The 14,672-nt window shown below is 53.9% G+C and overlaps 1 protein-coding gene across 1 annotated transcript in view; it reads left to right on the top strand.

The window, feature by feature from the left end:
• Nucleotides 1–14,672, top strand: part of ASS1 (argininosuccinate synthase 1) — a 271,201-nt gene that overhangs the window by 40,611 nt on the left and 215,918 nt on the right. The window contains exon 4 of the mRNA XM_069237057.1: nt 6,836–6,904. Coding sequence (XP_069093158.1) covers nt 6,836–6,904 — 69 coding nt within the window. The remainder of the gene's footprint in view (nt 1–6,835; nt 6,905–14,672) is intronic.

Consider the following 14,672-nt stretch of genomic DNA (forward strand, 5'->3'; position numbering starts at 1 on the left):
GGCCCTGAGCTCTTTAATGTGAGGCCTGAGCTCAGTCCATCCGGCCCCTGTGCTCTTTAATGTGAGGCCTGAGCTTAGTCCCTCCGGCCCTGTGCTCTTTAATGTGAGGCCTGAGCTTAGTCCATCTGCCCCTGTGCTCTTTAATGTGAGGCCTGAGCTCAGTCCATCCGGCCCCTGTGCTCTTTAATGTGAGGCCTGAGCTCAGTCCATCCGGCCCCTGTGCTCTTTAATGTGAGGCCTGAGCTTAGTCCATCCGGCCCCTGTGCTCTTTAATGTGAGGCCTGAGCTTAGTCCATCTGCCCCTGTGCTCTTTAATGTGAGGCCTGAGCTTATTCCATCCGGCCCCTGCGCTCTTCAATGTGAGGCCTGAGCTTAGTCCATCGGGCCCCTGCGCTCTTCAATGTGAGGCCTGAGCTTAGTCCATCCTGCCCCTGTGCTCTTTAATGTGAGGCCTGAGCTTAGTCCATCCGGCCCCTGTGCATTTTAATGTGAGGCCTGAGCTCAGTCCATCCGGCCCCTGTGCTCTTTAATGTGAGGCCTGAGCTTAGTCCATCCGGCCCCTGTGCTCTTTAATGTGAGGCCTGAGCTTAGTCCATCAAGCCCCTGTGCTCTTCAATGTGAGGCCTGAGCTTAGTCCATCTGCCCCTGTGCTCTTCAATGTGAGGCCTGAGCTTAGTCCATCCGGCCCCTGTGCTCTTTAATGTCAGGCCTGAGCTTAGTCCATCTGGCCCCTGGGCTCTTTAATGTCAGGCCTGAGCTTAGTCCATCTGCCCTTGTGCTCTTTAATGTGAGGCCTGAGCTTAGTCCGTCCGGCCCCTGCGCTCTTTAATGTGAGGCCTGAGCTTAGTCCATCTGCCCCCTGGGCTCTTTAATGTGAGGCCTGAGCTTAGTCCATCCGGCCCCTGTGCTCTTTAATGTGAGGCCTGAGCTTAGTCCATCCGGCCACTGTGCTCTTTAATGTGAGGCCTGAGCTTAGTCCATCTGCCCCTGTGCTCTTTAATGTGAGGCCTGAGCTTAGTCCATCTGCCCCTGTGCTCTTTAATGTGAGGCCTGAGCTTAGTCCGTCCGGCCACTGCGCTCTTTAATGTGAGGACTGGGCTTAGTCCATCCGGCCCCTGGGCTCTTTAATGTGAGGCCTGAGCTTAGTCCCTCCGGCCCCTGGGCTCTTTAATGTGAGGCCTGAGCTTAGTCCGTCCGGCCCCTGCGCTCTTTAATGTGAGGCCTGAGCTTAGTCCGTCCGGCCCCTGCGCTCTTTAATGTGAGGCCTGAGCTTAGTCCGTCCGGCCCCTGCGCTCTTTAATGTGAGGCCTGAGCTTAGTCCATCTACCCCTGTGCTCTTTAATGTGAGGCCTGAGCTTAGTCCGTCCAGCCCCTGCGCTCTTTAATGTGAGGCCTGAGCTGAGTCGGTCCGCCCCCCGGGCTCTTTAATGTGAGGCCTGAGCTTAGTCAGTCTGTCCCCGGGCTCTTTAATGTGAGGCCTGAGCTTAGTCCGTCTGCCCCTGTGCTCTTTAATGTGAGGCCTGAGCTTAGTCTATCCGGCCCCCGGGCTCTTTAATGTGAGGCCTGAGCTTAGTCAGTCTGTCCCTGGGCTCTTTAATGTGAGGCCTGAGCTTAGTCCGTCTGCCCCTGTGCTCTTTAATGTGAGGCCTGAGCTTAGTCCGTCTGCCCCTGTGCTCTTTAATGTGAGGCCTGAGCTTAGTCCCTCCGGCCCTGTGCTCTTTAATGTGAGGCCTTAGCTCAGTCCATCCAGCCCCTGCGCTCTTTAATGTGAGGCCTGAGCTTAGTCCATCTGCCCCTGTGCTCTTTAATGTGAGGCCTGAGCTTAGTCCCTCCGGCCCTGTGCTCTTTAATGTGAGGCCTGAGCTTAGTCCATCCAGCCCCCGTGCTCTTTAATGTGAGGCCTGAGCTTAGTCCATCGGGCCCTGTGCTCTTTAATGTGAGGCCTGAGCTTAGTCCATCTGCCCCTGTGCTCTTTAATGTGAGGCCTGAGCTTAGTCCATCCGGCCCTGTGCTCTTTAATGTGAGGCCTGAGCTTAGTCCATCCAGCCCCCGTGCTCTTTAATGTGAGGCCTGAGCTTAGTCCATCCGGCCCTGTGCTCTTTAATGTGAGGCCTGAGCTCAGTCCATCCGGCCCCTGTGCTCTTTAATGTGAGGCCTGAGCTTAGTCCCTCCGGCCCTGTGCTCTTTAATGTGAGGCCTGAGCTTCTTTAATGTGAGGCCTGAGCTCAGTCCATCCGGCCCCTGTGCTCTTTAATGTGAGGCCTGAGCTCAGTCCATCCGGCCCCTGTGCTCTTTAATGTGAGGCCTGAGCTTAGTCCATCCGGCCCCTGTGCTCTTTAATGTGAGGCCTGAGCTTATTCCATCGGGCCCCTGCGCTCTTCAATGTGAGGCCTGAGCTTAGTCCATCGGGCCCCTGCGCTCTTCAATGTGAGGCCTGAGCTTAGTCCATCCGGCCCCTGTGCTCTTTAATGTGAGGCCTGAGCTTAGTCCATCCGGCCCCTGTGCATTTTAATGTGAGGCCTGAGCTCAGTCCATCCTGCCCCTGTGCTCTTTAATGTGAGGCCTGAGCTTAGTCCATCCGGCCCCTGTGCTCTTTAATGTGAGGCCTGAGCTTAGTCCATCAAGCCCCTGTGCTCTTCAATGTGAGGCCTGAGCTTAGTCCATCTGCCCCTGTGCTCTTCAATGTGAGGCCTGAGCTTAGTCCATCCGGCCCCTGTGCTCTTTAATGTCAGGCCTGAGCTTAGTCCATCTGGCCCCTGGGCTCTTTAATGTCAGGCCTGAGCTTAGTCCATCTGCCCTTGTGCTCTTCAATGTGAGGCCTGAGCTTAGTCCGTCCGGCCCCTGCGCTCTTTAATGTGAGGCCTGAGCTTAGTCCATCTGCCCCCTGGGCTCTTTAATGTGAGGCCTGAGCTTAGTCCATCCGGCCCCTGTGCTCTTTAATGTGAGGCCTGAGCTTAGTCCATCCGGCCCCTGTGCTCTTTAATGTGAGGCCTGAGCTAAGTCCATCTGCCCCTGTGCTCTTTAATGAGAGGCCTGAGCTTAGTCCATCTGCCCCTGTGCTCTTTAATGTGAGGCCTGAGCTTAGTCCGTCCGACCCCTGCGCTCTTTAATGTGAGGACTGGGCTTAGTCCATCCAGCCCCTGGGCTCTTTAATGTGAGGCCTGAGCTTAGTCCCTCCGGCCCCTGGGCTCTTTAATGTGAGACCTGAGCTTAGTCCGTCCGGCCCCTGCGCTCTTTAATGTGAGGCCTGAGCTTAGTCCGTCCGGCCCCTGCGCTCTTTAATGTGAGGCCTGAGCTTAGTCCGTCCGGCCCCTGCGCTCTTTAATGTGAGACCTGAGCTTAGTCCATCTACCCCTGTGCTCTTTAATGTGAGGCCTGAGCTTAGTCCGTCCGGCCCCTGCGCTCTTTAATGTGAGGCCTGAGCTGAGTCGGTCCGCCCCCCGGGCTCTTTAATGTGAGGCCTGAGCTTAGTCAGTCTGTCCCTGGGCTCTTTAATGTGAGGCCTGAGCTTAGTCCGTCTGCCCCTGTGCTCTTTAATGTGAGGCCTGAGCTTAGTCCATCTACCCCTGTTTTCTTTAATGTGAGGCCTGAGCTTAGTCCGTCCGGCCCCTGCGCTCTTTAATGTGAGGCCTGAGCTGAGTCGGTCCGCCCCCCGGGCTCTTTAATGTGAGGCCTGAGCTTAGTCAGTCTGTCCCTGGGCTCTTTAATGTGAGGCCTGAGCTTAGTCCGTCTGCCCCTGTGCTCTTTAATGTGAGGCCTGAGCTTAGTCTATCCGGCCCCCGGGCTCTTTAATGTGAGGCCTGAGCTTAGTCAGTCTGTCCCTGGGCTCTTTAATGTGAGGCCTGAGCTTAGTCCGTCTGCCCCTGTGCTCTTTAATGTGAGGCCTGAGCTTAGTCCGTCTGCCCCTGTGCTCTTTAATGTGAGGCCTGAGCTTAGTCCGTCTGCCCCTGTGCTCTTTAATGTGAGGCCTGAGCTTAGTCCGTCTGCCCCTGTGCTCTTTAATGTGAGGCCTGAGCTTAGTCCATCCGGCCCCCGGGCTCTTTAATGTGAGGCCTGAGCTTAGTCCATCTGCCCCTGGGTTCTTTAATGTGAGGCCTGAGCTTAGTCCGTCTCTAATGTGACGCCTGAGCTTAGTCCGTCTGCCCCTGTGCTCTTTAATGTGAGGCCTGAGCTTAGTCCGTCTGCCCCTGCGCTCTTTAATGTGAGGCCTGAGCTTAGTCCATCCGGCCCCTGCGCTCTTTAATGTGAGGCCTGAGATTAGTCCATCTGCCCCTGGGCTCTTTAATGTGAGGCCTGAGCTTAGTCCGTCTTTAATGTGAGGCCTGAGCTTAGTCCGTCTGCCCCTGTGCTCTTTAATGTGAGGCCTGAGCTTAGTCCATCCGGCCCCTGTGCTCTTTAATGTGAGGCCTGAGCTTAGTCCATCCGGACCCTGTGCTCTTTAATGTGAGGCCTGAGCTTAGTCCATCCGCCCCTGTGCTCTTTAATGTGAGGCTTGAGCTTAGTCCGTCTGCCCCTGTGCCCTTTAATGTGAGGCCTGAGCTTAGTCCATCCGGCCCCTGCGCTCTTTAATGTGAGGCCTGAGCTTAGTCCGTCTGCCCCTGTGCCCTTTAATGTGAGGTCTGAGCTTAGTCCATCCGGCCCCTGCGCTCTTTAATGTGAGGCCTGAGCTTAGTTCATATGCCCCTGTGCTCTTTAATGTGAGGCCTGAGCTTAGTCCATCCGGCCCCTGTGCTCTTTAATGTGAGGCCTGGGCTTAGTCCATCCGGCCCCTGTGCTCTTTAATGTGAGGCCCTAGCTTAGTCCATCCGGCCCCTGCGCTCTTTAATGTGAGGCCTGAGCTTAGTCCATCCGGCCCCTGCGCTCTTTAATGTGAGGCCTGAGCTTAGTCCATCTGCCCCTGTGCTCTTTAATGTGAGGCCTGAGCTTAGTCCATCCGGCCCCTGTGCTCTTTAATGTGAGGCCTGAGCTTAGTCCATCCGGCCCCTGAGCTCTTTAATGTGAGGCCTGGGCCTAGTCCATCCGGCCCCTGCACTCTTTAATGTGAGGCCTGAGCTTAGTCCGTCCGGCCCCTGCGCTCTTTAATGTGAGGCCTGAGCTTAGTCCATCTGCCCCTGCGCTCTTCAATGTGAGGCCTGAGCTCAGTCCATCCGGCCCCTGCGCTCTTTAATGTGAGGCCTGAGCTTAGTCCCTCCGGCCCCTGTGCTCTTCAATGTGAGGCCTGAGCTTAGTCCATCCGGCCCCTGTGCTCTTCAATGTGAGGCCTGAGCTTAGTCCATCCGGCCCCTGTGCTCTTCAATGTGAGGCCTGAGCTTAGTCCATCCGGTCACTGCGCTCTTTAATGTGAGGCCTGAGCTTAGTCCGTCCGGCCCCTGCGCACTTTAATGTGAGTTCTGAGCTTAGTCCATCTGCCCCTGTGCTCTTTAATGTGAGGCCTGAGCTTAGTCCATCTGCCCCTGCGCTCTTCAATGTGAGGCCTGAGCTTAGTCCATCCAGCCCCTGTGCTCTTCAATGTGAGGCCTGAGCTTAGTCCATCCGGCCCCTGCGCTCTTTAATGTGAGGCCTGAGCTTAGTCCGTCCGCCCCTGGGCTCTTTAATGTGAGGCCTGAGCTTAGTCCATCCGCCCCTGTGCTCTTTAATGTGAGGCCTGAGCTTAGTCCGTCCGCCCCTGTGCTCTTTAATGTGAGGCCTGGGCCTCCGCACATATGCAGGGTTTGTGTAAGCGGAGGCCAAAAGGGAACAAGGGTACCAGTTTCACATGTAGTCTGGTTTTATATATGTATGTGTATATATGTGTGTGTGTGTATATGTGTGTATGTGTATATGTGTGTATATATATATATATATGTGTGTGTGTATATATATATATACACGCTCTCTCAGTCTCTTTCTCTCCCTCTCTCTCTCTCGCCCTCCTCTTTCTCCCTCTTGTTCTCCCTCTTTTTCTCTCTCCCTCCTCTATATCTCTCTCTCTTCCTCTCCCTCCTCTCTCCCTCTTTCTTTCTCGCGTTCTCTCCTCTCTTTCACCTCTATTTTTCTCTTTCGTTCTCTCTCCCTCTCTTCTCTCTCCCTCTACCTCCCTCTCTTTCTTGCTCTCTTTCTCGCTTCCCCCTCTGCCCCCCTCTCTCTCTATCTCTCACTCTCCCTCTTTCTCTCTCTCTCTGCCTCCCTCTCTCCCTCTCCCTGTTGTCCTCCTCTCTCTCTCTTCCCCCCCCTCCCCACCTGCCCTCTTTGCGCGTTTCTAAGACCTGCAAGGTACCAGCAGCTGCTCAGTGCCCCCACTGTACGCCCCCGGGGGCTGTGAGGTTTAATGATTCACATTTCTGCTGGTCTAGGAAGATTATTCTCCATTTTCACCAAAGCAGGAGGCACTCGGTTATCTCAGTCACGTCTGCATAGGTTACTCAGTGGCTGCGCTGTGTGAACGCCTTTAATTGTAAACAGCCTGGCCTCTGAAATGTGGCCTGTCAGTCAAGAGGGACTTTGATGACTTATGACCCGTGACCTGCAACCTAAACTATTGTGAGTGAGTGAGTTTCTGAGTGTGCGAGGACGCTGTGGTGCCGTCCCATTGCCTGAGAACCATCTTGAAGTTTTAATATTCTGAGTTTATAATCAGTGGCGTAACGAAACTTGAGGGAGCCCCCCTGCAAACTACCTGGAAGGGCCCCTCCCCGGACCCAGTCAGTGGCCTGCCTCCCCGTGCACAGTGTATTGTGCCGAGGGCCCCCACGGTACCTCCACCCGCCCCCGCACTGCGGGGGCCTTTGTTACGCCACTGTTTGAAATATGATTGATATATTTGCAAGTGACTGACTCTCTTTTGCTTCCGGTGCAGGCCAACATTGGGCAGGATGAGGACTTCGAGGCCGCGAGGGAGAAAGCCTTAAAGCTGGGGGCCAAAAAGGTGAGAGCTCGGAGTCCGCCCCCCCCAGTGAGGCTGTGGTTAAGGGGGTGCATGCAGAGTGCAGTGGAGACCGCATGAGAGCGCTCTGTTCCTAAACTGTGAGGTAAACATTAACGAGTTAAAGGATAACAAGTGCTGCCTACGGGCTCCAGTTACAAATCTTTTTACACAAATGCCTGCAACGTCGCCGCCGAAAAAGACGATCTGGTTATGAAATCCAATATCTGGATTCAGTCACAGCCTCGGGGCGCTGGAGTTCATGATGAGCAGACTCGACTTCCGCCGCTTTAGCGGGAAATCCACCAGATTTACCACAGTTGTAAATTTAGGGGTACAGACCGAGGTGCGGGTGATACATGTGGCAGAAACCCCCCACGCACAGCCGCACCCACAAACTTTTCGGCTAATCATATTTTGCGGGTACTTTCCCAATCTGCATCCTTCCAGGGTAGGAAACAAAGCTACCCCGGGAAAGGGGTGAGGAGAAGGGTTTTATTCCCAGGCAAAAATACCTCTACTGTGCGGAAAAATATTTGTAAAAATGATACGAGTGAAGGCACACAGCCTCGTGATCTGTTTGTGTTTTGCACCACATTGAATTCATTTTTTTAAATGTTTTTATTTTTTTATTATTACCGTAGTAAATACAAACCTATCAAGTGAGCAGGTAAGTAGGCCTGGGCGGAGTACGCGGTACTCCATGAAGTGCCGAAAAAACTCTGTCGTGGTACATAGAGTTCTGCGAACAGCAGAGTTTGGGTAAGTCGCGCTGTTCGTGCAGATTTTCAGTGCAGGAGTTGCTCCCGCACCATAATATCAGCGGGAACGGCATCATGTGCACCAGAGGGCGCTAACTTCTTTCTGCCGCTCGAGTAGATTTTCTACTCAAGCGGCAGCTTCTTCAATGAGAGCAGCAGCTTTCTTATCGCAAGCAGTCGTAGTCTACTGCAACCGCTCACGTTCAGAAATCTCACTTGCGCTCGCTAACTTAGCGATTTCTCGTTGGCGAGTGCAAGAAAAAACTCTGCCCCGCGTCACTTCACAGAGTTTTTTCTAACTCCACGTCGAGTGCAGAGCGGGGAAAACTCTGCAAACTCTACCGGCAGAGTGGAATTCTTCGCCCACCCCTACTTGTAACATGATGCATTTCAGTGCTACCTGGCAATATCACATGTACAGAAAGTTGGATAAGGGGACGTATGGGTGACTACACAGACCTCTGGGGAACTCGCAGGGTCCAGGTAGGTCCCGCTGCTGTTCCCGGAACCAGTCTCTGTTTTTTCTCCACTGCAGGTCTCCCCGATGGCCAGGCCGTATCAAGCTTTTATTCAGTGTCCACATCCTGAGTCCTGGAGAATTTTGAGCAATCCGTTTCCAGACCACAGAACTCCCTCCACCTGTCCCAAATCATCTCACACTTCTTGGGGCACCCCCTAGCTGAGTATATCACCCTTTCTGCCCCCATACTGGTGTCCATCCCAGCGATCCGCTTGGACTTGGTCAGCACAGTTGATGACCCCCACAGCCCCCACATCCATCTTTGCGACAACCAATCCCAGTTTGCAGAGAAACAGTTTTTTTTCCCAGGGAGATAATGCCTCCTGGGACCCCCAGTAGGACACATTGGGGCTTATGTGGTATGCCTTCCTCAAGTATGCCCCCCAGGATAATGTCTCAATGACCCCCAGTAGAGCACATTGGGGCTTATGTGGTATGCCTTCCTCAAGTATGTCTCCCATAATAATATGTTTCCCAATGACCGCCAGTAGAAAAAATTAGGGATTATGTGGTAAGAATTCCTCAAGTATGTCCCCCACGATAACGCCCCAATACCCCTGAGCATCTGTAAGAATGATTCTGTGACTCCTGGCAACTCAGGCATTCATGAGTGGGGGATTTCCCCATCTTATGTAGTTTGGCCCTGTCCATATAAACTCTGCAGCACCTTAAATTGAATCAGACGAAAGCGTGGTTTGATGGCTTCCTCCCGGGGGTGCATCAGGGCAGCCTCTCTATCAACGTCCTCCATCCTTCCACATCTCGCTCCCATCACTGTCTAAGGTTCCCCAGATTATCGGCGTGTTATATATTATTACATTGTATGTGGAGGAGACGGGCCCTTTCCCCAGTAGGCCTCCCAGTAAGTGTCTCTCTGGGGTTGCTGAATCGTCAAAGCCCTGCCAATCAATGGCCTCGACGTGGAGAGTGTGTGTGAGTTGTGTATGTTTATAGAATTGTGTTTTTAAGAGCTCTTATTGTTCTTGGTGACGCTACAAAGACCTAGGCACTCAGGCCCTCATTATGATCTTGGGGGATGGGCTACTGCGTCACGAACGTGAGGGATATTCTGCCTGCAGTATTATGATTTCCATAGGATATAATGTAATGGTAATACGCCAGATGGGATATCTGTCATGTTTGTAATGGACTAACCCCATCCGTCGCAGTCTTCTAACATTGTTTGCTCTATATATGCCGATCAGATCCCAGCAGGTGAATCCCTGTAGCTTGGGCACCTCTCTGACCACGACACCCACCCACAATGGTGTCTCCAACGTGACCCTGCCCTTCCAGCCTAGAGGGGTCCTTGTCCAGACCCAAGTGGTCAGCATTGCCTGCGCAGGACTAGCAGGATCTATCTACTCTTCCCATCATATGAACAGTGTTCCCAAGTGGGTTAAACCATAGCCCATCTGTCCAGCCTGACTGCCGGGTCCTCTAGCGGGGTGTGTATCCAGTTGTTTATAGTCAAACGTTGTGAGGCCCAATACTGTGCCCATAAATGTAGGAGAGCTATCTCTCCCTTGTAGACCGAACTCTAGAGAGTTTTCAGGGCTATCCATGGGGCCGCGTCATGCCACGGCAACAAGTGCACATCTCTGTCAAGTCCGGTAAAAAAGTTCTCGGGGATCGGAAGGGCGTATTTTGCATTACATATAGAATTTTTGGCAGTGTGATAATTTTTAAAATGGCCGCTCTTCCGAGCAGCGGTAGCTTACGCCGCCTAGTGATGTCACTCCTTATGTCCTTTAGTAAGTGTTGCAAGTTTCTGTCTGGAATCGTTCTGGGTTCACTGTGACAAGTATGCTCAGGAATTTGAGAGGGGCTCCTGTTCCCAGTTACCAAGCTTCTGTAGAGTATCCAATTTCTCCACTTCACCCGATACCTGGAGTTGTCTCCAAAGTCCTGAAAGATCTCCAAGAGAGGGCTCAGCATCCCCCCCAGGGTCCGTTACATAAAGAAAAGGAGGACATCGTCAGCATAGAGGGAGAGCGTATCTTTCTCCCATTCTACAAGGACCCCGCTGCCAGCGAGCCTCTTGCCCAGCAGGCCAGTGGATCTATACACCAAGAAAACTGGAGGAAAGTGAGCAGCCCTGTCTAGTCCCCCACTCCAGCGGAAACACCTCCGACGTCATCCCATTGACCCAAACCACAGCCATGGGCTCCAGGTATAGCAGGGCCACAGAAACGAGCTCCTGAGCCAAAGAGCCTCACACCCATGAAGAGGCAGGGCCAGTGTATTGAGTCAAACGCGTTCTCTGCATCAGTAGAACTGCGGCCAAGGAGGCCATCACATCTTTCGCTGCATCTAGCTAGTTGTGGAGGTGCTTAACGTTCTGCCGGGTAGACCTGCGGTGCATGAACCCATTCTGATCACAATGGATTAGAAAAGTTACCACTTAGTTGAGTTTCTGGGCCAGCGCAGAAGCCAATAGTTTGGTCTCCATATTTAATTGCGAGATTGGGGGGTCAGACCCACACTCGGATCTCAGTTTACCCATTTTATATATCACTGTAACTAGAGCAAGCCGGTGATCCAGGGGCATCTGTCCCTCAGTCGGGTGTTTTCAAACATCCGGAGCAGGTGTGGGCCCACTGGTGCCACAGGTCTCTTAAATAGCTTCACTGGAGATTTTGAGCGGCTGGATCAGTAGTGAGTATCTAGGACTTTTGTCACATTTACCAGACAATCCAGGATTCTTTTGATGAATCCTGAAAAAACATGAACATTTACTGCAGCCACAGTAGAGACTGTCCTGGGGCAGATTTCACATCTCTTGTAGCCCTCCTGTCTGCCTTCAGCCTCCAGGGTTTGCTATATTTCTGTAAATAAGCGGTCTCTTGTGCCCTGAGGAGCACGCACCAGTACCAGTGTGTTTGGCACATGACTTTACCTTGCAGGCCCCTAGGTAGCTGATGCAATTCTTAAATTCCCTGACATGAGACACAAAACTGCAAGCAGACTTTTCCTCTGTCCAAGCTATGAGTTGTTGTCTACCCTCGGTAGGGTGGGTGTACTCTGGCTCTCCCTTGGTAGGGTGGGTGTACTCTGGCTCTCCATGGTGCTTGGTGTGAGCAGTTGACACTCCTCGGTAGGTTGGGTGTACTCTGGCTCTCCATGGTGCTTGGCGTGAGCAGTTGATACTCCTCGGTAAGGTGGGTGTACTCTGGCTCTCCATGGTGCTTGGTGTGAGCAGTTGACGCTCCTCTGTAGGTTGGGTGTACTCTGGCTCTCCATGGTGTTTAGCGTGAGCAGTTGATGCTCCTCGGTAGGGTGGGTGTACTCTGGCTCTCCATGGTGATTGGCGTGAGCAGTTGATGCTCCTCTGTAGGTTGGGTGTACTCTGGCTCTCCATGGTGCTTGGCGTGAGCAGTTGATGCTCCTCGGTAGGGTGGGTGTACTCTGGCTCTCCATGGTGCTTGGCATGAGCAGTTGATACTCCTCGGTAGGTTGGGTGTACTCTGGCTCTCCATGGTGCTTGGCGTGAGCAGTTGATACTCCTCGGTAGGTTGGGTGTACTCTGGCTCTCCATGGTGCTTGGCGTGAGCAGTTGACACTCCTCGGTAGGTTGGGTGTACTCTGGCTCTCCCTTGGTAGGGTGGGTGTACTCTGGCTCTCCATGGTGCTTGGCGTGAGCAGTTGATGCTCCTCGGTAGGTTGGATGTACTCTGGCTCTCCATGGTGCTCGGCGTGAGCAGTTGATACTCCTCGGTAGGGTGGGTGTACTCTGGCTCTCCATGGTGCTTGGCGTGAGCAGTTGATACTCCTCAGTAGGTTGGGTGTACTCTGGCTCTCCATGGTGCTTGGCATGAGCAGTTGATGCTCCTCTGTAGGTTGGGTGTACTCTGGCTCTCCATGGTGCTTGGCATGAGCAGTTGATACTCCTCAGTAGGGTGGGTGTACTCTGGCTCTCCATGGTGCTTGGTGTGAGCAGTTGACGCTCCTCGGTAGGTTGGGTGTACTCTGGCTCTCCATGGTGCTCGGCGTGAGCAGTTGATGCTCCTCGGTAGGTTGGGTGTACTCTGGCTCTCCATGGTGCTTGGCATGAGCAGTTGATACTTCTCGGTAGGTTGCAGTTGATACTCCTCGGTAGGGTGGGTGTACTCTGGCTCTCCATGGTGCTTGGCGTGAGCAGTTGATGCTCCTCTGTAGGTTGGATGTACTCTGGCTCTCCATGGTGCTTGGCGTGAGCAGTTGATGCTCCTCGGTAGGTTGGGTATACTCTGGCTCTCCATGGTGCTTGGCGTGAGCAGTTGATTCTGCTCGGTAGGGTGGGTGTACTCTGGCTCTCCATGGTGCTTGGCGTGAGCAGTTGATGCTCCTCGGTAGGTTGGGTGTACTCTGGCTCTCCATGGTGCTTGGCGTGAGCAGTTGATGCTCCTCGGTAGGTTGGGTGTACTCTGGCTCTCCATGGTGCTTGGCGTGAGCAGTTGATGCTCCTCGGTAGGTTGGGTGTACTCTGGCTCTCCATGGTGCTTGGCGTGAGCAGTTGATGCTCCTCGGTAGGGTGGGTGTACTCTGGCTCTCCATGGTGCTTGGCGTGAGCAGTTGATGCTCCTCGGTAGGTTGGGTGTACTCTGGCTCTCCATGGTGCTTGGCGTGAGCAGTTGATGCTCCTCGGTAGGTTGGGTGTACTCTGGCTCTCCATGGTGCTTGGCGTGAGCAGTTGATGCTCCTCGGTAGGTTGGATGTACTCTGGCTCTCCATGGTGCTTGGCGTGAGCAGTTGATGCTCCTCTGTAGGTTGGGTGTACTCTGGCTCTCCATGGTGCTTGGCGTGAGCAGTTGATGCTCCTCGGTAGAGTGGGTGTACTCTGGCTCTCCATGGTGCTTGGCGTGAGCAGTTGATGCTCCTCGGTAGGGTGGGTGTACTCTGGCTCTCCATGGTGCTTGGCGTGAGCAGTTGATGCTCCTCGGTAGGTTGGGTGTACTCTGGCTCTCCATGGTGCTTGGCGTGAGCAGTTGATGCTCCTCGGTAGGTTGGGTGTACTCTGGCTCTCCATGGTGCTTGGCGTGAGCAGTTGATGCTCCTCGGTAGGTTGGATGTACTCTGGCTCTCCATGGTGCTTGGCGTGAGCAGTTGATGCTCCTCGGTAGGGTGGGTGTACTCTGGCTCTCCATGGTGCTTGGCGTGAGCAGTTGATGCTCCTCGGTAGGTTGGGTGTACTCTGGCTCTCCATGGTGCTTGGCGTGAGCAGTTGATGCTCCTCGGTAGGTTGGGTGTACTCTGGCTCTCCATGGTGCTTGGCGTGAGCAGTTGATGCTCCTCGGTAGGTTGGATGTACTCTGGCTCTCCATGGTGCTTGGCGTGAGCAGTTGATGCTCCTCTGTAGGTTGGGTGTACTCTGGCTCTCCATGGTGCTTGGCGTGAGCAGTTGATACTCCTCGGTAAGGTGGGTGTTCTCTGGCTCTCCATGGTGCTTGGCGTGAGCAGTTGATACTCCTCGGTAGGGTGGGTGTACTCTGGCTCTCCCTTGGTAGGGTGGGTGTACTCTGGCTCTCCATGGTGCTTGGCGTGAGCAGTTGATGCTCCTCGGTAGGTTGGGTGTACTCTGGCTCTCCATGGTGCTTGGCATGAGCAGTTGATACTCCTCAGTAAGGTGGGTGTACTCTGGCTCTCCATGGTGCTTGGCGTGAGCAGTTGATGCTCCTCGGTAGGTTGGATGTACTCTGGCTCTCCATGGTGCTTGGCGTGAGCAGTTGATGCTCCTCGGTAGGTTGGGTATACTCTGGCTCTCCATGGTGCTTGGCGTGAGCAGTTGATTCTGCTCGGTAGGGTGGGTGTACTCTGGCTCTCCATGGTGCTTGGCGTGAGCAGTTGATGCTCCTCGGTAGGTTGGGTGTACTCTGGCTCTCCATGGTGCTTGGCGTGAGCAGTTGATGCTCCTCGGTAGGTTGGGTGTACTCTGGCTCTCCATGGTGCTTGGCGTGAGCAGTTGATGCTCCTCGGTAGGTTGGGTGTACTCTGGCTCTCCATGGTGCTTGGCGTGAGCAGTTGATGCTCCTCGGTAGGGTGGGTGTACTCTGGCTCTCCATGGTGCTTGGCGTGAGCAGTTGATACTCCTCGGTAGGTTGGGTGTACTCTGGCTCTCCATGGTGCTTGGCGTGAGCAGTTGATGCTCCTCGGTAGGTTGGGTGTACTCTGGCTCTCCATGGTGCTTGGCGTGAGCAGTTGATGCTCCTCGGTAGGTTGGATGTACTCTGGCTCTCCATGGTGCTTGGCGTGAGCAGTTGATGCTCCTCTGTAGGTTGGGTGTACTCTGGCTCTCCATGGTGCTTGGCGTGAGCAGTTGATGCTCCTCGGTAGGGTGGGTGTACTCTGGCTCTCCATGGTGCTTGGCGTGAGCAGTTGATGCTCCTCGGTAGGGTGGGTGTACTCTGGCTCTCCATGGTGCTTGGCGTGAGCAGTTGATGCTCCTCGGTAGGTTGGATGTACTCTGGCTCTCCATGGTGCTTGGCGTGAGCAGTTGATGCTCCTCGGTAGG

This window comes from Pleurodeles waltl, chromosome 6 (assembly GCF_031143425.1).
Source record: "Pleurodeles waltl isolate 20211129_DDA chromosome 6, aPleWal1.hap1.20221129, whole genome shotgun sequence".
Classification (NCBI taxonomy): domain Eukaryota; kingdom Metazoa; phylum Chordata; class Amphibia; order Caudata; family Salamandridae; genus Pleurodeles; species Pleurodeles waltl.